Source organism: Theropithecus gelada, chromosome 9 (genome assembly GCF_003255815.1).
Source record: "Theropithecus gelada isolate Dixy chromosome 9, Tgel_1.0, whole genome shotgun sequence".
Taxonomy (NCBI): domain Eukaryota; kingdom Metazoa; phylum Chordata; class Mammalia; order Primates; family Cercopithecidae; genus Theropithecus; species Theropithecus gelada.
This window is the reverse complement of record NC_037677.1, coordinates 26914514-26939609: the sequence shown is the minus strand read 5'-3', so window position 1 is coordinate 26939609 and position 25096 is coordinate 26914514. Positions and strand designations below refer to the sequence as shown.

The 25096-nt window shown below is 38.0% G+C and overlaps 1 protein-coding gene across 4 annotated transcripts in view; it reads left to right on the top strand.

Moving 5' to 3' along the window:
- Nucleotides 1–16576: 16576 nt before the first annotated feature.
- ARMC3 (armadillo repeat containing 3) overlaps nt 16577–25096 on the top strand; it is a 115450-nt gene continuing 106930 nt past the window's right edge. For all 4 annotated transcript variants that reach the window (XM_025396753.1, XM_025396751.1, XM_025396750.1 and 1 more), the window contains exons 1-2: nt 16577–16666; nt 20440–20488. Coding sequence is in view for 3 of the 4 variants with exons in the window: in XM_025396751.1 (XP_025252536.1) it covers nt 20441–20488 (48 nt within the window). In the remaining variant the exon portion in view is untranslated. The remainder of the gene's footprint in view (nt 16667–20439; nt 20489–25096) is intronic.

Here is a 25096-nt window from a genome sequence, read left to right as displayed (position 1 = left end):
GCACATCTTACATGGTCAGAGTAGGAGTGAGAGAGAGAGTGGGGAGGTGCCACATACTTTTAAACAACCAGATCTCATGAGAACTCACTATCGTGACAATAGCACCAAGGCGGGGATGGTGTTAAACCATTCATGAGAAACTGCCCCCATGATCCAATTACCTCCCACCATGCCCCACCTCCAGCATCGGGGATTACATTTCAACATGAGATTTGAGTGGGGATAAATCTGCACAATTTTAGACCCCAAACTCTAATAATTTGTGGAAACAAAACTCACTATGCCCCAAATAATGCTGCTTTGTAACCAGATGCAAGCAGACTGGCCTGGGCCTTCAAACACCAAGGGCCCTCTAAAATCAGGCCATAGGACCCTCTCTAATCGGGTGATAGTCACCACATGTTACTGGAAAGACTCAAGCCCAGACTTCCTCTTCTAGCAGTAATCTTGTATCGTCTTGATCAAGCCAAAATCTCTGGCCCAATTTGGCCAGAAAACCCTGGAGAGACCAGACCCAGGATCCTGGCCTCAATAGTTCCACATGCTATAGAATTACCTTACAGCCCACCACAACAGGCAAAAAGAAGAGCTTATTGATCCATTCCCTCTACTTTCAACACACTGGCCTTCTTGGGGGAGCCCCTCAACCACATTCTACTCAGTATGGTTTATTCCGCTGGTTCGGAACTGGGTTTTAGATCAACCTAGTTCTTCTCAGTTCAGGGGATCCTTTCTTAAACAAGCACAATTATTCTGGGTTTTGTTTGTTTAAGACAAACTAAATGTCAGAAGCCAATCTAGGGGAATCACTTTTTACCAAGACGTTGCTCTGACAGGAGTACCTACTGTTTATCCACCAGTATGGATTACACATTCCAGGTAGAAGGATTTCTTCCACCACTGGAATAAGCCATTTTGGAGCATCCCTCACAGAAGATATTATCTCAAAGGAGTAGGTTGTCTCAGACATCTGTTTTCACTCTTTTTCTAAGTGAAATGTACCCTATTTTCTCTTAAACTTCACAATCACTAGCAAACAAGCTGCTATCTCCACAATGCAAATTACAGAAACCAAGTTCAGAGTCAAAAGAAGGTAAAAACTTGTCTAAGAAGTAAATGATTGCTACTTAGGGACCTCATCCACTAAGTTAAGCTGATTTTAAAGGCCCAGAGTCAAGTACACAATGAGCCTTATTTACTTTGAAACTCTATCATTCAGGCTTTTAAATGATCTTTTTTATAGAGTGGCTGCCTCTCGTCTGAGGGGATCTTATTTTTCGCTGTGGGCACTTGGTAGTCTTATCCTTCTGAATAGCCAACAGGGCTTCCCACTGTTTCATGACCATTTGCAGAGTAGTGTCAGTCTTTGGAGCCGTTAATTTTTTTTTCTCCTCGGTACAAGAATATAAACACTCTAAATTGTGCCAAGATTTTGCTTCCCCCATAGCATGAGGTAAAGAGGATTTACAGGCAAAGAGCTCCCTTGAACAGCAGCCAACAAAGCAGATAACTTTTAAATAACACAATATAGTGGAAGAAACTGCCTTGTAGCAATCTACTGTTGAGAGAAATAGCAACTATTTACGGTACATGTTAGCAAACTATGTATGCTTAAGCTCTAGAAATGGTGAAAGGTTACCATACTGTTTATGGCTTTCCTTTCATAGGTAACACTGAACTGAATGTGAAAGAAGACAGAAGTCTTTACATTTTTATTATGTATCTTTCACTAATTTCAGTTGATTTACAACAATAAACCATAAGACTAATTCAATTTGGATGGAAATGAATTCAAAGACTGCATTAAAAGGAATGTATTATGATCATCTACCTAGTATTGTACAGATGTACCCTTTCGCTTGAGGCAAATTTAGATTTCGAAAGTAGATAAATAATAGACAATTGCTTTCTTTACTGAAGAGTTATCTTAGTCAGTTCAGGTTGCTATAACAAATACCACAAGTGCCTTAAACAACACACATTTATTTCTCAGTTTTGGAGGTGACAAGTGCAAGATCAAGATGTGAGCAGATTCAGTATCTGGTGAGGGCTCTCTTCCTGGTTTGCATACAGCTGCCTTCCTGATGTATCCTCATGTTGCAGAGAGAGATCTCATGTTTTTTCTCTCAAGGGCAGTAATCACATCATGAGGGCCTTACTCTAATGACCTAATATAATCCTAATTATCTCCCAAAGGCACCACTTCTGAATACCATTGCATTGGGGATTAAGGATTCTACACATAAATTGTGGGGGGACACTAACATTCAGTCCCTAGTAAAGGTTCTTTGCTTTTTGTCTGTGAAGTAATTCATTCTCAGATTTCTCTAAATAGTAAACTCTCTTACTGTTCTCAAAGTATAATTAGATTTCAAAAATTCTTTTTTAAAAAAAACTATTTTCTAGAGCATATCTACTGAGTCAAATGAAGTTTTTTGTGCTAAGACTCTTGGGTTGCTAAAAATGGGAGAGCTGATACGATCATGTGGTTTAATTAGTTTCTGAAACTAACAGCACCAAAGTACTTGTGGGTAGTGCATAGGAGATAAAACATCATCCAGACATGGAAATACATATGTGGACTATGACAGTCTAGGGGAGAAAGATGCTGAGTCTGAAGGTCCATAATAACTTAGATGCAGCAAGAGTGTTTTCTGGGGTGGGGTAGGAAAATCCATCATTATTTCTCACCTCTTCTAGTCCTAGTTTATGTTCACCTACAACTATAACATTGCAAAATTAACATGAATTAACATAGTTAATTTCCTGCTCAAATACTTCAATATCAGGAAAGAAAATTGGCTGATTTAAGGAAGGTAAGACTAAATTTCATTAAAAATTACATAAAAGACACATTTCATTATCTCTGCATGTATAGATAATGCCAAGTTACTAGACTAGGACTGTTGGGAACAAAATTCTATAGATCCAACCAGGAACTTAATGGTGGTTGGTAAGGCTTTAGATGAGTGTCTCTCAAACTTTTTCACGCCAAGACATGATAATATTTGTCAGTCACACTAAGCCTTCCAGTCAAACTGGAAGAGATTTGGGGAAGTCAATAGGTTAGAGTGCAGTGGCACTATCATAGCATACTGCAGCCTCAAACTCCTGGGCTCAAGTGATCCTCCTGCCTCAGCCTCCCAAGTGGCTAGGACTATGGATGCAGTAATTTCTCATCAAAATCTTGCATATTCTCGATAGTCACCTTGCTCACTCCAGCCTGGGCAACAGAGCAAGACTCTGTCTCTGAAAACAAAAATATAAAAGAAAATAAATTATATGCTGCAGTTTCAACTTGTAAATGAGATTGTGTGTATGTGTGTGTGTGTGTGTGTGTGTGTGTGTGTAAAATATTTGCAGGGGCAAAGCCAATGATCTCATTTAAAAATATGAGGCTATTTATATTAGTAAATGTTTTACAAAATCAGTATTTAATATATCCACACTAATTTTTATTTCATTTTCTTTATCATAAATATATAACAAGCAATGTTAAATAATTTTTTTCACTAAGGTGATTTGGTCAGAGACTTTACACAAGTAAATGTAAAAAGTAGCAAATTCTTGCTTTGTCTTTAATAAATTAAAATTGCTTTCTTGCTCTTACCAGATCGTTTGTTCTCTGATCTTTTAAAATCATATTTCATAGGCTTATCACTTTTAAATACAACTCCTTTCTTTGACAAATCCAACATTGAAATAGTTTGTGATAACAAATGGTTTTGAACCTTTTAAAATGTTTGCTTATTATTTCAAAATTTTAATAAAGTGTTTCTTCCATCAAAAATAGATACTGCTTAACTGGTCTAATTCTTTAGCATACAAAGTCCGACACTTATTAAACATCAGTAGTAGTTTCTTAAATCCATGGATACTGACAGTGCACATTACTGTATTTCTTGTGGTCCTTCCAAACTTGGATCATGTGTATTAAAATGCTCAAAATGTTAGTTAATACATTTTTTTAAGCTGACAACTAATCTTCGACTCTGTAAAGTAAGAATAATTTATACTCACATAAATTTCAATTGTTATTTGAGCTCAGCTATTCTTAACAAAAAATTTCATTGGTTATCCTCTGTGCTATGAACCAGGAAAGAGTGGTGGTTTTTTTTTTTATCTTAATTCTTTGCATAGAGCTGAAAACAGATATAACTGTAGTGGCTTGGATTCACTATCTTGAGAATATCATTTAATGTGGACTGTAGATTCACAGAAAAATTTTTACACTAACATTTTTGTGTAATTAAAATGATGGATTCTTTTACTCAGAGTATTTGAAATAAACTTTTTATGTAAAGCCTCTAACCTACCACAAAAGTGGTATCACACCCATTTCAACAGTGTTTCTAACATATCTTGTTTGTTCTGGCATATTCATGTAGTACTTTAAATATCCTATTTCAAGAACTTTGTTTTGGTACCTCTTTGTAGGACAAATAATGTTTTTTTCCAAGCATTTCTCTTTAGGCAGTCCTAACTAGATTTATTAACTGCACATTACTAGAAACGTCCATAGAGGCATTAGTCGTTCTTTGATTTAAATATTTTCTAGAGTAGTGGCTTCCTCTGTGTCAACTCACATGTCATAAATGCATCTACTAATGGTACTATACAAAAGTGACATCTTTTCTATGGCTTTGCCTTGCTGTTCTCAAACAAATTTTCACATAGGCTGTTAAGTTAAATGATTCTGCAATTATGCATAGAACTTCGCTTTAGCTATGAAATTGAACTTAATATAATACTGGTGAATCTGATTTCACAAGAGAATTTCGTTTTCTATTTTGAACTTGGCACATGCTTTAAGAAGTTCAAAGCTTTTTCTCTTTGAGATATAAATTTTGTGGGGTGGAGCTGGCCTGATTTGCTAGGCACTATTGTTTCACTTAACTTTTCCAAGACCAAAAAAAAAAAAAAAAAAAAAAAAAATTAGCCTAATTAGGGTGAGGAGGAGAAAAATTAGCGAACATCAATGCCAAATCAAGATTATCCTCATTATTCTGCCTGAAAGTGACTTAAGCATCCTGATCTCTTGGCTTTCTTGGTTGACCATTTCTGCAATGTTATTCTGAAATTCTTCTCTCTGGCCAAGTGCGGTGGCTCATGCCTGTAATCCCAGCACTTTGGGAGAGCAAGGCAGGAGGATCACGAGGTCTGGAGTTTGAGACCATCCTGGCCAACATGGTGAAACCCTGCCTCTACTAAAAATACAAAAAATGAGCCAGGCATGGTAGCATGCACCTGTAGTCCCAGCTACTTGGGAGGCTGAGGCAGGAGAATCGCTTGAACTCGGAGGTGGAGGTTGCAGTGAACCCAGATCGCGCCACTGCACTCCAGCCTGGTGACAGAATGAGACTCCGTTTAAAAAAAAAAAAAAATTCATCTCTCAAGCTAAGCCTAGAAACTGTTCCTCCAGCCCTTGCAACCATACTACAAGTTTAATTGCCTGCTAGTTAGAATTGATTTTGTTTTCTGCAACAGAATTATATAATACTTGGAACCAGAGTGGTTTTGGACCTTAGAAGCTCAAAGACAGAAATCCAGGACTGGTCATTTGACCTGCTTGAATTTGAAAACAGTGAGAATCTGCTTAATTTAAGAGAATGCCTTTAAAAATTGGAAGTCATCTGTGGTTTTCTGGAAAGAAGTACCTATTGGACACTTTTTTTTTTAAGAGACAGGGTCTCACTCTGTCACCCAGGCTGGACTGCAGTGACATGATCATAGCTCAGTGCAGCCTCCAACTCCTCAGCTCAAGTAATCCTCCCACCTCAGCTTCCCAAGTAGCTGGGACCACAGGCATGTGCCACCACACCTGGCTAACTTTTTTGTAGCGACGGGGTCTCGTTTTGTTGCCCAGAACATATTGGACACAATTTTGAAAGACCCAGTGGCTACTGCCATAGCATAATGTGGTGAACAAAAGAACTACAAGGGACATGGGATGGGAAGATTACTTCTGGTTATACCTGTTAGTTCTGAGACAAAAAGGATAGGTTGAGTTTTAAATGCCTAGTAGAAGCCATGGCTACAGGACAAGAGAGTTCCTATGACTTCCACACACTGATTATCTTACCTCTCGTATCCAGAGTTTGGACCTGTGGATTTCTGGTTTATAATGTGTGCTGAATGTACTGCTTCACCAGGCTTCTGAAAGGCCTAGAAGCAATGATTGACCTCGGAGCAATGAGCAACCTAGTGTCTAGATTATGGTCTCTAAATGTCATTTTCCAGTATAATGAACCTAGGTTCTTTGGATTCCAGTTTGGGGACATAAAATATGTAAGATGAGCTGGAAACGTGTTTCATACTAAAGAACTGGGAAGCTATCAAAGGCTACTGGAGTCACATCAAAAGGACACCGGAAATTAAAGGGGCTCTCAGGCTGGGTGAAGTTATTCACACCTGTAATCTCAATACTTTGGGAGGCAGAGGCAGGAAAATTGCTTGAGGTCAGAAGTTTGAGACCAGCCTGGGGAACAGGGTGAGACCTTGTTTTTGCATTTTTTTTTCTTTTAGTGTGCCTATAATCCTAGCTACTCAGGAGGCTGAGGTGAGAGGATCGCCTGAGCTCAGGAATTTGAGGTTGCAGTGAGCTATGATCACACTACTACCTTGCAGCTTGGGTGATGGAGCCAGACCTTGTCTCTAAAACAAACAAATAAATAAACAAAAATTTTAAAAAAGGGCTCCCACTGACCAATATAGGACAATTTATCAAAAAGAATAGTGACTATGATTGATTTTAATATATCTGTTAGAAAAACATGTGCTCATATTGCTAATAAACAAAGAACCAAAACTCATTAATTACCTTTGGAGGTTCTGGGTAACAATGCATTACCCCAAAAAACTGGTAAAAATAAGGAAAGAATTGAACATTTATCCTGCCTTTCCTATATGAACTGTATTTCCTGTTAATCAGATAGTTGATAAGAAAAGATCTTAGAACTATAACTAATAAATTCAGAAGTAATGGAGGACATAGAAGATCACCATTCTGCAAACATCTAATGAAATAATGGACCCAGAAAATTGTGCTCAATGGCTACTCAAGCTAATAGATAAAAAAGAAAACTGAGTGGAATTTTATAGTGGAGATATCAGGCTAATAACACCTGAACCCACTCATTAAGTCATTAAAAGGGAGATATCCAGAAATTTTATGTTTTCTGATATGACACAGTAGGAAATATATAGCATCGCCTGTGATGGGTTAATGTCAAAAATTGCACCTGAATGTATCACCCTCTGGATATAAACACCCATTTATAGAATAAAACAGCCTACAGACCACCATGTTAAATGGCATTATGGAAAACAATCAGGAAAAAAAGGACAAATCAGTTACCCGGTTTCTTTAATAAATAGATAGCAAGATTTAACAAAGAGCAGGGTGAAATTGCTGTATGTTTTTTAAAACAAAGTTTTAAATTTAGAATAGATTTAGAGTTACAGAAAAGTTGTAAATATCGTATGGAGAGTCTCCATATGTGCCTCACCCAGTTCCCATTGTTTGCATTTTATATTACTATGACACGTTTGCCACAACAAAGGAACCAACATTGCAACATGACTGTTAACTAAACTCCATAGTTTGCTCAGATTTTACTAGTTTCCCCCTAATGTCTTTTTTCTGCTTTTCAGAAAGTTTCTTAATTTGGGTTTTTCTGATGTGTTTCCATGGTTAGACTGGGGTCATGGGTTTCGGAAGGAAGACTGCAGAGGTGAAGTGCTGTTCTCATCACATCTTTGTTGCTTTATTATTATTATTATTATTTATTGAGACAGGGTCTTGATATGTCATCCAGGCTGGAGTCCAGGGGCACAATCACAGCTTACTGCAGCCTCAACCTTATGGGCTCAAGTGATCCTCCCACCTCAGACTCCCTAGTAGCAGGGACCACAGGTGCATACCACTGCTCTTGGCAAATTTTTTGTTTTTAGTAGAGATGGGGTCTCACTACGTTGCCCAGACCAGTCTTAAAGTCCTGGACTCAAGTTATCCTCCCACCTTGACCTCCCAAAGTGCTGGGAGTACAGGCATGAGCCACCATGCTCAGTCACCATAACATCTTATCAAGCTACATTCTACAAACATGACTTATCATGGATAATGTTAACCTTGACTACCTGGATGAGGCATTGTTTGCCAGGTTCTGTACTCTAAAGTTACTGCCCCTCTCTCCTTTCCATAATCTACTCTTTGGAAGCAAGTCACAAAGAGCAGCTTACACTCAAGAGTGGGGATATAGGAAGAGTTAAGCTATACCTCTGAGGAGGATTATCTACATAAAACATTTGGAAGTCTTCTGTAAGGGAGATTTGTTTCCTCATCCCCATTTATTTAGTCAATTATTTATTTAAATCAATATGAACTCATGGGTATTTATTTAATACTTCGTGTTACAGTCCAGTATTATGCTATTTATTTGGGTGCTCAAATGCTGCCAGCTTTGACCTCTAAAATCTCCTTCAGGTTGACTCCTGTGTCCTTCTAACATATCCTCATCTTTTTGTTTTCTGAGCACTTCCTTACATTCTAGGAATACAAGATGCTCCAGGTTCATCTTGTATATATCATGCCCCAGACTTAGAATAAACTATTTTTCTAAGGAGCCTGGTTTCCTTTGTTGGATAATAGTATTAGAAACAAAGACCTGGGTGCTAGATGTACTTATTACTGGAATGTCACTGCCTCTAGGTCCTCTTAGTAGACAGAGTTAGGAAATATATGAATGTATACTGACCCATAGAAACACATTTATGATTATTTCTGTATCTATTCATCTGTGCATATGTTAGGCTAAAACATGAGTTTGCACCAATTCTGATCCAATTCTACATAGTTTGTTCTAGTCCTCTGCCTTGCTTATCTGTAACTTTTCTTTACAATAGTAGGAAACATGGCTCCCACCACTTAACATATATTTATTTATTTGCTCAACCCCAAAATAAATGCACAATCACTCCAGAATTATTAACCTTCATAAACTCTATGAGAAACAACTTTGCCTGGTAGAATACACTATTTATTTACTGTTCCATTTGCTTTTAGTCTTAGAGTTTCCATTCAAAACATGGTTTCCCAAAGTTAATTAGATCAGTTCATTTTGCCTGCCTGCTCCAGTGAGGTTATGTCAGACATTTGTAACACAGTTAAGTTCTTTTATCACAGTTTGTTTTGCATCCTAGGCTCTTCCAATCCCCTGATTACTTTTTTTTAATTTGCATGCATTTAGGTTCACTTCTTATGCTGTAAAGTTCTATGGGTTTTGACAAAAGTATAGCCTCATGTATCTACAACTACAAAATCATGTTAGTTCAATCACCCTAAAAATTCCCCATTTCCCTGTGCTTCCCCTAGTCAAATACTCTTCCTGCTATAAAACTCTAGCAACCACTAGTCTGTTTTCATCCCTATAACTTTGCCGTTTTAAAAATGTAGCATGAATGGAGTCATAGAATTTTGTAGCCTTTTTGGTTTGGCCTTTTTCACTCAGCAAAGTCAATTTATGATGCATCAATTTTATTATGTAAATTAATAGCTCATTACTTTTATTGAGGAATAGTTTTCGATTGTAAGAATATACCAGTTTGATCATTCAATCCCCCTTGGCTGCTTCTAGTTTTTAGTGATTATAAATAAAGCTGTTATAAACTTTCATTTGCAAGTAGTTATATGGATATATAATTTTGAATCCTTTTTTTATTATACTTTAAGTTCTAGGGTATATGTGCACAACGTGCAAGTTTGTTATATAGGTATACATGTACCATGTTGGTTTGCTGCATCCATCAACTCATCATTTACATTAAGTATTTCTCCTAATGCTATCCCCACCCCCAACCCCTCAACCCCTGACAGGCCCCAGTGTGTGATGTTCCCCTCCCTGTGTCCAAGTGTTCTCACTGTTCAACTCCCACCTATGAGTGAGAATATGTGGTATTTGGTTTTCTGTTCTTGTGATAGTTTGCTGAGAATGATGGTTTCCAGCTTCAGCCATGTCCCTACAAAGGACATGAACTCATCCTTTTTTATGGCTGCATAGTATTCCATGGTGTGTAGTTACCACATTTTCTTAATCCAGTCTATCATTGATGGGCATTTGAGTTGGTTCCAAGTCTTTGTTGTTGTGAATAGTGCCACAATAAACATATGTGTGCATGTGTCTTTATAGTAGCATGATTTATAATCCTTTGGGCATATACCCAGTAATGGGATTGCTGGGTCAAATTGTATTTCAAGTTCTAGATCCTTGAGGAATCACCACACTGTCTTCCACAATGGTTGAACTAATTTACACTCCCACCAACAGTGTAAAAGCGTTCCTATTTCTCCACATCCTCTCTGGCATCTGTTGTTTCCTGACTTTTTAATGATCACCATTCTAACTGGTGTAAGATGGTATCTCATTGTGTTTTTCATTTGCATTTCTCTGATGACCAGTGATGATGAACATTTTTTCATGTGTCTGTTGGCTGCATAAATGTCTTCTTTTGAGAAGTGACTGAATCCATTTTCAAATTAGCAATATCACAAATGAAAGTGGCACATCACTATAGATAATACAGATATTAAAAGAATAAGTTGTGGAAATACTATGAAGAAATTCATACCAATAAATTTGACAACTTATGTACACTGAAAAAATTCCTCTAATTACATACACTACCAAAGCTCACTAAAGAAGAAATAGATAACCTGAATAGCTGTGTACCTAGTAAAAATAAAATTCATAATTAAAAACCTTTCCACAGAAAAAATAAGATAGCTTCACTGATATATTCCACCAAATATTAAAGGGAGAAAACTTACCAATTCTACATAAACAATTCCAGAGAATTGAAGAAGAGGACATGCTTCCCAAATTATTTTCTGAGGCCAGCATTATCATGAAACCATGATCAAAGACATTATGAGAAAAGAAAGCTACAGACCAAAGTCCCTCACGAGTATAGATGCAAAGATCTTTAACTGAATATTACCAAACCAAATCCAGTTTTGTGTAAAACAGTAATGCATAATATCCAAGTGGGACTTTACCCAGGAATGCAAGGTTGGTTCAACATTTGAAAATAATTCCATGTAATATCAGCATGTTAACAGACCAGAGAGGAAAAACCATATAATTATTAAAGTAGATGTTAGCAAACACAGTTGACAGATTTCAACTTAATTCACTACAGCAATTCACCAGCAAACAAGGACTGGAACGAAATTTTCTTTACTTGATTAAGGGCACATTTTAAAAGCTTATAGTTCATGGTAAATATTGAATGCTTTCTCCCTAAGATCTGGCATGAGGCAAGATGTTCTTTTACACCACTTCTATTCAAAATTGTATTAAATATTTTACCTTGAGCAACAGGGAAAGACAATTTTTTTTTCAAAAAGAAAGATAACCAGATTGGAAGAAAAATGTCTTTAATGGTAGATAACATGATCATCTACACAAAAAATCCTAATGAATCTACAAAAAATTTTCCTGGAATAAGTGAGCTTAACAAGATCACAGTAGACAAGATCAATTTAAAGATAAAATGTATTTCTTATACTAGAAATAACCATTTCAAAATTGAAATTTAAAAAATACTCTTTACAATACCATAAGAACTTACAAAAATACTCAGATGCAAGCTTTTAAAAATGTGTGAGACCTGCACATGAAGAAATAAATTTTAAAATACTCAAATAAATAAGGAGCTATACTATGTTAATAATTTGGAAAACTCAATATTATTAAGATGTCAATTCTTCCTGAATTTATCTATAGATTAAATGTAATTCTTATCAAAATTCCAGCAGATTTTCTGATGAAAATTAACAAGCTAATTTTAAAACATGTAGGAAAATGCAAAGGACATACAATGGCCAAAACAATTTGAAAAATAACAAATTTGTTCTTTTTGATAACTCCTGTTATTTGATTTAAAGGCTTTCTGTAAGCTACAATAAGCAAAAGGTGGTGATATTAGTGTGAGGACAGATATATTGATCAAGGAAGCAGAATAGAGTCCAGTAATAGATCCACTTACAAAGGGTACATTTATTCTTGACAAAGATGCCAAAGTAATTCAATACATACAGAACAGTGTTTTCTTCAAGTGGTGCTAGAACATTTGGACATTCATATGCAAAATTGTGATTCTCAAACCATCTCATACCATATACAGCAACTAATGTGACATGGATCATAGACCCAAATGTAAGAATCAAAACTGGAAGACTTCTAAAACAAAACATAAAAGGAAGTCTATTTTTTTCCCTTTGGACTCGGCAAAGATTTCTTAGGTAGGGCAAAAGCAAAATGAAATAAAACAAAACAAGACTAACCTTTGAAACAATGAATGAATTGAACTTTATCAAAACCGAAAGCGTCTGGTGTACAAAAGACATTTTTTAAGAAACAAAAAGATAAGCCACATACTGTCAGAAAATATGTCCAAAATGGAGATCTGACAGATGACCTGTATCCAGGATACATAGGAACTCTTACAATTCAAGAATACAAACAACCCAATTAAAAGTAGGAAAAATATTTGAACAGGTACTTCACAAAAGAAGGTACAGAAATGGCTAACAATCACATAGAATGGGATCATCATCACTAGTCATGAAGGAAATGCAAATTAAACCCAGAGGGAGATACCATTGCACTCCCACTAAAATGGCTAAAATTAAAAGGACTGACAACATCAAGTGCTGTAGAGCATATGAAGCAATGGCTTCTCTCATTTTTGCTGGTGGGAATGCAAATACAGTATAATTCCTTTGGAAAGCAATTTGGCAGGTTGGTATAACATTATGCATACACATGGCATAAGACCCAGAAATTCCACTCCTGGGTATTTTTCCAAAAAGGAGAAACATGTTCACACAAAACCTTGTATATTTAACCAGAATTATTTATAACAGTCCTAAACTGGAAAGTACCAGAATGTCCATCAATCAGCAGATGGATATTGTACATCTATGCAGTGCAATACCACTCAGCCATAAAGTGAGACAAGCTATGGATAAATGCAACACCATGGACAAATCTCCTAAACTATGCTAAATTAAAGAAGCCAGACACAAAAGGCAGCAGATTGCATGGTTCTGTTTATAAGACATTCTGGAAAAGTCAAAATGATAGGGAGAGAAAACAGAGCAGTTGTTCCCAGGGAAGTTGGTTAGAGGGAGAGATTTGACTTCAAAGAGGCATAAGGGAAATTTGGGATGATGGAGATGGTCTCTGAAACTTCCCTGGGGTGATGGTTACACAACTGCAAACCCTTGTCCAAACCCATCCAACTGTATATGTTAAAATAAATATGATCCCCTGCCCAAATTTGACATACTCAGCAAAGACTAACTCTATAAAACAAGAATTAAAGCAGTAGTTTTAATTATTTAATAAAAACACATCACAACTTGTTATAACACTGTAATTTCAGGATGGGCTGGCATGATGTATTGGTGCAGAACATGGCTATAAAAGTCAAGCTGACTTTAGTTCAAGTCCTGTCTTTACCATTTACTAGTACAGTGACCTTCTGCTAATCACCCTGTACTTCATTCAGACCTCACAGGATTATGGTGTGGATTTAATGGTGCGCTTTAACCATTTCATAATTGCCTGTCTCATAGTATTAAAAAAACTTTAGTTACTTAAAAAACATTTAGAAACAGCCGAGGTGGGGAGACATACATGTAAACAAATAAATTACAATATCTTGTGAAAACAACAGAGCAAGCGTAAGGTACAGCTATAGCAACAAACGAGAAATGCTTCACACTGTCTGAAAAAGCTAATAAAGACTTTTTGGAGGAAATGATGACTGAATTAAAATTTGAAAGATGAATAAGTGGTTTTCAGGGTGATTAGGGGAGTGAAGAGCACAAAATGTCATGGTGTACTTGGAGAATGCTGAGCAGTTTGCTATATTTTTGAACAATGACAGAAGCTATTGTAGTAGGAAGCAGTCAGAACAAGAAAAGATCTTGAGTGCCAATTTAAGAATCTTGTTGCATTTCATCATTTGTGTGTTAGAGCTATTGGAGCCAGCAAGGACACAGACAAATTAAATTTGCATCTTAGAATGATTACTTTGATTGCCTTGGAGAAGATGAATTGAAGCTAGGACAAGTCTAGAGGATGGAAGACCTGCCAGAAGGCTTGTTAGATGAATTCAGGTAAAGGACAGTGACTTTCTGTACTTGGGCTATGGGAATGGAAAGGTAAGAATACATTCAAAAAACTTTTAGGGGAATCGAATAATTAACTGTATGAAAAGGGGAATAAGTCTAGGATGCCTGTCAGACTTGGTGGTCTCTTTGGGTAGATCATCTGTTGGTACCCCTAGATAAATGGAAGAACATGTCTATACTGGGAAAATGATGAGTTTAGGTGGGTAGTGTTGACGATTGAAGTGCCTGTGGGTATCCAGGTGGAACTGTGTAGCAAGCAGAAGGATATATGGGTCTGGAGTTCAGTATCAGAGTCTGATCGGGAGCTACATACGTGCAATAGTTGAAGTCACAAATATAAATAAGATCACCTAGAAAAGCACATAGTGTGAAAAGAGAGCAAGGGACAGATCCCTCGGAAATTTCAACATTTAAGATTCTGTAAAAAAACCACAACTGGGCATATGTGCTTGTAATCCCAGCTACTCAGGAGGCTGAGTCAGGAGGATTCCTTGAGGCCAGAAATTCAAGACAAGCCTGGGCAGCATAGAGAGACCCTGTTGTATAGAAGAGATCTTAAATGATGGTCATAAAATAAAGTAGAAGGAAGATTAAGAACAAGTCGTATCAAGGAAACAAAGAAAAGGGTTTCAAGAATGAGGTGTCATTGAGTGTTATATACAGCAGCAATGTTAAGCAAGATGAGGACTAAGAAGCATCCAATGGATATGGATAGTTTTAGTGCTGGGACAAAAACAGGTCACTATAGTCTGAAGAGTGAATAGGAAGTTAAAAATGTGTAAGTATCTAATGCTGGCTACTTTTTTTGAAAAGTCATGACCAAGAAGAGAAAGAGAACAATAGAATAATGGTTAGAAGGAACAACAAGATCAAAGGGATTTTATTTGTTTTTGCATTTTAGATGAGGCATGGGAGAGGCTTCCACATAATTATATACTGACAGGAAAAAACATGGAAGACACAGAGCAGCTGGAAGATACAGGTGTATATTTTTCAAAGTCCAATCATATAACACTTGATGACGCTTATATTCTTGAAACTCCCTCCTTGGTTTCCTTGATACTCCTTGGTCTTAATCCTTTTCCTACTTCCATGACCATTACTTAAGATCTTTTCTATACAGAAATCACACCGGGCATTTGACCATGGAAAACTGAAAAGAAATAATTGTTATAAAGCTGTTTATCAGGCAATTTAAAGGACGAGAAGAGAACATAAGATACATAAAAGTAGCAATTATAAGAAGCATCTATCATTCTTAGGACTGGGAGACCAACAGGGGCCAGTAGGAGATGGAATTTGCAAAGTCAAAGAGGAGAGGGAGAGACTTTTTGCTAAAAGCAATCAAAAAGTATTTTAGGAAGATGGCATTTGAGCTGGGCTTAATCAAGTGGAAATGAAAGAATATTCCAGGTGTTGCACATGACCTGGAAAATAGAAGCTACTTTATAAGCATTTGTTGAAAAATAACGTGATGAACAGATAAGCAAAAAAATCTAGAGAAAAGTGTGGAAAATTTTGGTAACAGTGTTTGGCTGGAGCTTGGGTGGTGGAGAGCGGTTGAAAATGAGGTTGCACAGATGGAATAGAGAAGGAGCAGACAGTCTTGAATTCCAGGCCAATGTGTTGAAAATGTATCTTAGGATGCCGCTGACATTTGATTAGGGAAGTGACAAGACTGGAACGATGATTTCTGGAATGCCGATTTGCCTGTGATATATAGAAAGAACTGTAAGGAGAGAGGAACTCAAGTCATCAGCCAGAAGGCCAAAAAATGACGAGCTGGATTGAAGTGACAGTAAGGATATGAAAAAGGGAACAAGCAGGAAACAAAATGTAAGCCGCCAAGAAGTGGCTGAAGTGATGACTGTGGCTGGGGGGCATGGGAGGACGAAGGGAAGCTGAAACTCCTTCTGAGTCAAGGCGATTGGAAGAATGGCAGGAAGAGGAAAGAAAGAGGAAGAGAGAATGGGCTTTGAAGGGCCATGAGAAGTTCTGTGGGAACGGATTGGACGTCCTAGTGCAGGGAAACGTGGCAGTGCAGGTCTACAGCTTAACGGAGCCTGGGTGGGAGGTGGCTGATGTGGGTTTCATCTGCACAGAGATTCTGGCTGACGCCTGTATTTGGAAGAATGCAATAGTGTTTGCGTATTTGAACCTACAGCCAGTCCTCGGGCCAGAAGCTGAGGCTGAACTGCCTCCTGATTTACAGCTTCCACCCCCAGTTTCCATTCTCCCCTAAAGCACTGGATTCAGGTAATCGCGGACGCACTTGCCTCCTCCCGCACTGACCGCTGCCCTCGGCGGGACAACGGGCGCCCTGGCAGCCCCGTGCGTTCCCAGGGCTCAGGCGCGCAGGCGCGTCGCAGCGTAGCCTAGCAACGAGGCGCAACAAGGGACTGGCGGTTAACGCCCGGGGAGTCTGCTGGGTTTGCGGAGCAGCTACTCAGCGGGATCTCACGGCAGGTAAAGTTAGCCCCTAAGGGTAGGGAGGCCCAAGGCCTCCTACCTGGAAAACCTGGGAAAGGAGAAGATGCCACGTGGGCGCAGACTGCTGGGGTCAGTGAGGCAACACCTTGCTGGGCGTTGTTGGTTCCTGCCCGTGCCCGCAGGGTTAGACGGAGCTTGGGGTGGGTTTCGTAAGCATCCCGCCACCTCCCATTCAACAGGTGACAAAACTGAGGCCCAAGAGGGGATCTGAGGTGAGATCAAGTCAGATTCCGTTACTTGACCGTGAGCAACTCAGAAGTAGCCTCGATTTCTCGAGCCCTACTCCTCCTTAAATCTTCTCAAAGCAGAACTCATTAGAAAATATTTAAAATCATAGGCTGAACGTTCACGAGGAACAAATACAAAGGACCAATCAACTCATGAAAAAAAATAGCTCCAGTAGTCAAGAAGATGCATTTTTAGAGAAGAATTGTTTGCATATCCAATGCCCTGAAGTTTTCACACAGTTAATTTACTGTTAGAGATTTATCCTAAAGAAATAGTTGGGGATATGGATGAAAATTTTATGTTCAAGGACGTTCTTTGCAGCCCTGTCTATATTTGCAGAAAATTAGAAACAAATTTCAATAATCAGAGACTGGCTAGATAGCTAATGGATTTTAAAATATTTGAAATGGCATGTTATGCTAATCCACTGGAGATGACTGAAGCAATGAAGGGAAACTGAGACTTCATGAGTTTGTTAATTTAAGAATTTAGTAGGAATATGAACCCAGGAAGGGAAGGTGAAAGTAGGGGATAGAAATTCAGACAGAGATGTTAAAAATGCTTTAGAAAAACACACAAAGCCGGGCACGGTGGCTCACGCCTGTAACCCCAGCACTTTGGGAGGCTGAGGCAGGTGGATCGCCTGAAGTCAGGAGTTTGAGACCAACCTGGTTAATGTGGGGAAACCCGTCTCTACTGAAAATACAAAAATTAGCTGGGCGTGGTAGCGAGTGTCTGTAATCCCAGCTACTCAGGAGGCTGAGGCAGAAGAATCACCTAAACCTGGGAGGTAAAGGTTGCAGTGAGCTGAGATCAGGCCACTCTCCAGCCTGGGCAACAGAGTGAGACTCTGTCTCAAAAGAAAAAAGAAAAAGAAAAAAGAAAAGAAAAGAAATAGTATTGATCTCTCTGAGCTTATCTTTAGGTGATTTTTATTTTATTCATTGTGCCCTTGTTTTCCAAATTCTCCACAGTGAAATGTATTACCCTCGTAAGGATCATCTCCGTAGCTCATTGCCACGGGCCTATGTCAGCTGTTCAGTCTCTCCTCCATTAACTATCATACCCAGTATGGTGATAAAACACATAGGCTTTTTTCTGGCGGGGAGACAGAGTCTCACTCTGTCACCCAGGCTGAAGTGCAATGGCGTGATCTCAGCTCATTGCAACCTCCGCCTCCCGGCCTCAAGTGTTTCTCCTGCCTCAGCCTCCCCAGTAGCTGGGACTATAGGCACATGCCATTGCCACTCCAGGCTAATTTTTGTATTTTTAGTAGAGACAGGGTTTTGCCATGTTGTCCAGGCTGGTCTTGAACTCCGGACCTCAAGTGATCCACTCGCCTCAGCCTCCCAAAGTGCTGGGATTACAGGAGTGAGCCACCATGCCGGGTCATGATAAAACAACTTCATTCTCTAGTTTAGGAGACACTCTATCATTGCAATACTGTCTGTGTAAGCTCTTCTAACCTCTGCACTATGCAATTGCTCAAAAACACTATCTCGAAGTAGGAAAAATTAGTTCCTACGTGAAAATCAGATGATTTAAAACAACTTTATGCAGGTGTAATTTAATTGCTTCCTGAATATTATTCATAAGCAATTCTTTTATAAATCAAAGGCTGCTCTGTCTTGGAACTGGTTATAGAGTGCTATAAACTCTTTTTTTTTTTTTCCCAGAGATTAATTGTAGGATAGATTCTCATTTGCCCAGAATAGTTTCTGCATGTCTGCCTGAAATATTATAGGCACAAGGTCTAGGGCCTGTTCACTTTTCAAGCACCTAAGGAAGATGTTTGAGATTTGGAAAAAAAAATGCTTATATTGACTCTAAAATATGAAAAGAGAACTGAAAAATTAAGGTTAATTAAATGTTTTATTAATATAAATTTTTTATTACATTTGAAAACAATTTTCTCATTTTACAAGAATTTCCAGGTGTATGTACTGTTTGCTGAGTAATTTTGAATACAAATTTCAAAAGTTTTTATGATGCAAATGACATTTAATGGGCGATGCAGGCACATTTTAACATTTTAGTATATTGGCTATAGTGTGAATAAGTTGCATAGATCCTCAAAAATCTTACAAGTAGTGTGGTCTGAAGTTAGAGACCTGGAATAGATGCCTTTCAGAAGCATCTAGGAGTTTCTATGAAGACGTGGCTTTTTAATGTATGTGATAAATTCTGCTGTCTCTAATGCTAGGGGTTGCTTTTGATCCTTGACATGCAATTTGAGCTAACCCTCACACTGTAGATTCTCCCCAAGGATTTTCTACTTCCTAGGATTTCTACTGAGACTATAGTAATTTCCTTAAGGCTGCGATATACCATTTAAGATTGCTCCTACGATATACCGTTTAAGATGGCTCTGATGCCGAACATAATTCCACAAACTCTTATTGAAGAAAACTAGATAGATTTCCTGGGTTATTCTAATAGACATTAACATCTTGAAATTTTTTTTTTTTTTGAGACAGAGTCTCACTCTGTTGCCCAGGCTGGAGTGCAGTGGCACGATCTCGGCTCACGGCAGCCTCCACCTCCCAGGTTCAAGTGATTCTCATGCCTCAGCCTCCTGAGTAGCTGGGACTACAAGGCACATGCCACCACACCCAGCTGATTTTTGTAATTTTAGTAGAGACAGGATTTCACTATGTTGGCCAGGATGGTCTCAAACTCCTGACCTCATGACCCACCCACCTCAGCCTCCCAAAGAGCTGGGATTTACAGGCGTGAGCCACCCGCCCGGCCTGAAAAGTTCTTTGAACCCTGGCTGGGTTACTCCTCTGTGGTATGTTAACTAAGCATAAATCCCATTCCTTTCACTCTTTCCACACAGACATGGACATATGAGGACAAGTAGAAAGGAAGTAACCTCAGTTTTCCCAGGATGTATCTCTTCAGATTTTTTTACTGCTTTTTTACTGAGCTGTGGATTATATGAGAGAAAACTTTTTATTATCCAGGGAAAGGACAAAAATGTTGATTCAGATCTGGTAGATTTTGTATACCATTTATAAGATCTTTACTCCTAGGAAAAATGGAGTTAATGAGGTTTATAAATATCAAATGCCGATTATGTACCAGACACTGTTGTAGGTGTTTGGGATACATCAGTAAAAGAAAATAGACAAAAACCTCTGTAATGTGGCACAAACACTCTTGCAGGTCTCAAAAGTTACTTGATGGGCTTAGTCTCTTAGGCCCATCATAAGCAAGCTATAAAAAAGCTAAATGATTTCTTGTTATTTAAGTTATGCCACTAATATATTCACCTCCTTTCTAAACTGAAAGCCAGGACTAATGCTCAATGATCTTATCAATAAGTTCCTTAAAATTGCAGAGTTTGAAATTGGGATGTAGGTGACCTATTTGTATATATGTGATAATTTCTACACGTATTGCATTGTGTTTTAGGAGGTAAAAATTTAAAGGAGAAAAGAAACCTCCTGTCAAGAGCACAGGTAATTGAGAAATGTATGTGCAAATGTCACTTTAACATATATTGCATCTTTTTCCAGGATGGGTAAAAAGATAAAGAAGGAAGTAGAGCCTCCTCCTAAGGATGTGGTAAGTTTCTGATTTGAATATTAGTAGCACTTTAACAACCAGTTATAAAAATAAATTGTTCACACAGTTTGGCATGTACCAGTATATACATGAATACGTGATGGCAGAAGTCCAAAGTCTGACTAATGATAAGATTAGTCAGAGAAATCTAACATTATATAAACAAACATTTACAACATTGTCATTATATAATTAGCACAATTAGAGAGTAATTATTAGCTTTTCCAGTATGTAGATGGCATGTTTATAGCCTAGTTAATGAATAAATAGTTTGGGTTGTTCTTTTAAATACTTACCATTTACATTTGCCAGTCTCTCATTTATGTTAATTAATGAAGTGAATAACTGGAAGTTCTGCGATAGCTATTAGATATGTATATAAGGTTGTCTGGTGATGACCATTGCACATGAGAAGTCCCTATCCTTTCCAGTTCTATCGAGCGACTAGTCTGGAATCATCATCTTTATTCCAAATGCTAATTCATTCCCCACTAAAAGCTCTTCTCTCTCTTTAAAAACAGGATTTTATCTTATCTCTTTAAAGTTTATCAATTATTGAAAGGTTGTGTTAAAAGTGAAAAATGACCTTTGACAATTTTCAGTTTAGAAACTTATTTTGAAACGGACATTTGGTGTGATTTCCTTCAGATAAAACAGGATTAGAAAAGAAATGAGTGAGTCCACAGACTCACAGAAATTTCAAATTTGAAGGAAACTGGGCTAACGGCAGAAGTCTGCCCCCAGCCTTGAGAGCTTTGTGGTTAAGACCCTGGGGGCCTTGAGCCAGCTCTGCCTCTTGCCAACTGTGTTATTGTGGCCAATTTGCCAAATTTGGCCAAGTTATTTCGGTGTTTTGTTTTTTTTTTTTTAAGCTCCAAAATGGGAATCGTAATATCCAACTCATTCCTGTTGTTGTATGATTTAAAACAGAATAAGTTACATAAAGGTCTTAGTGCCTGGCACATAGCACTTGGAAAATAAGATCTATTATCATGAGAATCCTCTGGACTCTGCTTCTGAGACACACACGCGCCCCTGTGCAATCCTCTAGGTATGATACTTCAATACAGTTGGGAACAAAATCTACAGAAGTGTCTGTCTTCCTGGGTCCAGGAAGCCTTTGCAGGGGTAGGCATTGTGATCTCATGATATTTCATCATTCTGGCTGCTTCTCTTAGGACACATTCCCAAAATGTTGCAGATTCTCTTATTTTTTTCATTGCATCCAAGGTTTGTATTACCCCTCTTTTTGCTACCAAATAGCATTATTGGCATCTTATTAGCAAAAACATACTCTGATTAAAATTAGAATTATGGGACTAATAAACAATAGATGTATGTGTCCAATACACTTTCTATAACTTCATAATGTCTTGCTGATATCCTCCTCTGGACTCCAATCCTTGGGGACACAATGGAGAACTTGAGAAACACAGTCCTAGTGGTGAACAAAATAGAGTTCTTGCTCCCTCAGCTCCCAACATGCTTGGAGGTAGCCAATGGCGGGTGTAACATTGACCAATGGTCCTTACTTTTCCTTGTCTTTCCCAGGGGACTTCCACCCTTCTACTTTGACTGTAAAACTGACAGAGTGTTGGGAGGCCCGGGTGGATCACGAGGTCAGGAGATCGAGACCATCCTGGCCAACACAGTGAAAACCCATCTCCACTAAAAATACAAAAAATTAGCCGGGCGTGGTGGTGGGTGCCTGTAGTCCCAGCTACTCAGGAGGCTGAGGCAGGAGAATGGCATGAACCTGGGAGGCGGAGCTTGCAGTGAGCCGAGATCGCGCCACTGCACTCCAGCCTGGGCGACAGAGCAAGACTCCATCTCAAAAAACAAACAAACAAACAAAAACTGACAGAGTGGTATTAAAATAATATATAAGCCCTTTTCTACAGTATTTGTTCTCATACTTCAAAGCAGTATGCCACAATTTACAGTATCTTAACCTGGAACTTGTTCCAGAATATACCTCTAAAGTCAATAAAGGTTTATTCTATACATTGTAAATGAAAACCACATTTAAAAAGAAATGTAACTACTTAAGAAAATAAACTTTTCTCTGTCAACTAATGGCAATTTGCTTCTTACACGTTTCCTAGATATATTGTTTCCAAAGACTTTAATTTTTATCAGACTTTCCTCTACAGGTTAAAATGAGTAATAAAGACAGCAAGAAAAGTGTTGGCAATAGGATTAAAACAAAAAGCTCCCTTTGCTTTTCTTAATATTCTCATTTGTAGTAACATTAATATATGCATATATGGTACTGATTTACATCTTCTTCTCATGAAAGAGACACTAACTAAGAAGATGCCTACATATGGAAAAGATATGGCTTGATCAACCAATACAACTATATTCTTCCTTTCCAAATCATTTTCATATCTGGCCAAAAGGCTGTTTGTGATGCTTTAATAAAAGGAAAATTTACGGTGGAATATTGCATAAAAGAATTCCTAATAGAAATGACTCTACTAGGCCTGATTTAGTATAAGGCAAGATATCCAGTGACTAAGAGTACAGGCTCTGGGGCTATCCCACCTGAGTTTGGGTACTTACTCCATTATCCACTTCTGCCCATCTATGAACTTGGGTGAACTTTCTAACCTCTGTGCACCACAGTGAGGACGTGATACTGCTTAATTCATAGGAAGACCCACTCACATCAGTGAAGTAAGGTTAGATAAATGTAAGATGCTTAGAACAGTGCCTGGCATTAGGTAAGAGCTTGGTAGATGTTGTTATTAATGATGTAGTCGAGGGTGCTGTTCATCATTCTACAGAACTGAACAAGTTTGTATGAACTGTCAAAGGAGACAGGGAAGTCAGGGATGAAGCATGGAAGACCAGCTGGCCACTGAAGTCTCCTGAGGCCTGGTGTGTGGCCATCATAATTTATGGTCAGATCTTTGAGTTTGCAAGCATGGAAATTGTAGTCTTTTAATATTTCAGAGGTGATTGAGCTTCAGTGGATAAAGCCACAAGATCTAAACTCCCAAGAGATGATGACCTGGCCCTGGAACCATAATGATTAAGTATCAAGTTAACTGAATATTTATGCTAATGAGTCAGGACTTTCTTTCCTTAGTGAAATGCACACAGGAAGCTAAGCAGGGTGAGTATAGAATCACAGCAATGGAAAATAGTAGAACATGCCCCCTCAGCCGCACAACCAAATCCAATTCCTGGGAAGAGGGTGAGGTCTCCTGGGTTTTCCTGGACCTCCTTCATCAATCTCAGAACTCAACCTTTCATTCTTTGTCATAGACTGACAACAGTACTGTGGACTTTAAAAGATAAATAAATAAATGGCCTGTGCCTGCCCTATTGGGCAGCACAGAATCAGAACATTTTTATCATTGAAAGCCTATTGGACAGCACTATTCTAGATAGTATTATTCCTTAACAGAGACATAAAAATATTCTAGAAGCCTATGGCCACTCAAATTGACTGGGCTTAAAATTCAAAGTTTAGCCAGAATGCTTCCATTTACTTTCATTCTTCTTGTAAATAATTTTATCACTTATTTTGCTATGTAAAAAAGTTGTATGAACTTCTTTTCCCATCTTTCTCCCTCCTCACAGTTAAATACTATGAATTAATAAAAAATATAAATTCATAAACAATATACCTATATAAAACCATATAGATAATTTTCAGCTTGCTCATCTTACTCCAAAAGTTTGCTACTTTGATCAGGTTATAAAGCAAACTAAAAGCTATTTTAGCTACTTTCATTTTAATCTTTAGACATTTTAGCAAATTTTTACTGATGTCTAGATATTCTCTACTGAAAGTTCCTATTAGATGAATGCTGTCTACCTCCTCCTGTTTATCTATCTCTCTTTTCCTATACAATTAGTGCCTCATGATCTGGGATGACTGCTGTTGTAAACATATTGAAATTGAAATTTTAAAAGCCTTTTATTTGTACTTATTGGCACTTTAAAAATCACTCAACTGTGATGATCTCTATTTTCACTGAGGTCATCTTTGTAATTTTGTATTTTTTTTTAGACCTATGCCAATACTACAACCACTAGGCACATGTGGTTATTAAAATTTGAACTTACAATGATTAAAATTATTAATTTTAAAGGCTAGGTGCAGTGGGTCACATCTGTAATCCCAGCACTTTGGGAGGCTGAGGTGGGAGGATCGCTTGAAGCCAGGAGTTCAAGATCAGCCTGGGAAAAACAGCAAGATTCTGTCTCTATTTTTTTAAAAAGAAGTTAAAAATTCAGATTCTCAGTCACATTAGGTACATTTCAAATGCTAAAGAATAAAGAACCGCTTGTGACCTGTGACTACCATATTGGATAGCACAAAATCAGAACATTTCCATTGCTGAAGTGCTATTGGACAGCACTATTCTAGGCAGTATTATTCCTTAACAGAGACATAAAAATATGTCTAGAAGCCTATGGCCACTCTAATGGACTGGGCTTAAAATTCAAAACTTAGCCAAAATGCTTCCATTTTCTTTCATTCTTTTTGTAAATAATTTTGTTTTATCATTTATTTTTGCAAAGAGTGTGAAATTATAGTTTCTCAACAAGCTTGTTGGTGACTGTGACTTTCTTATGGGAAAGCAGATGGGA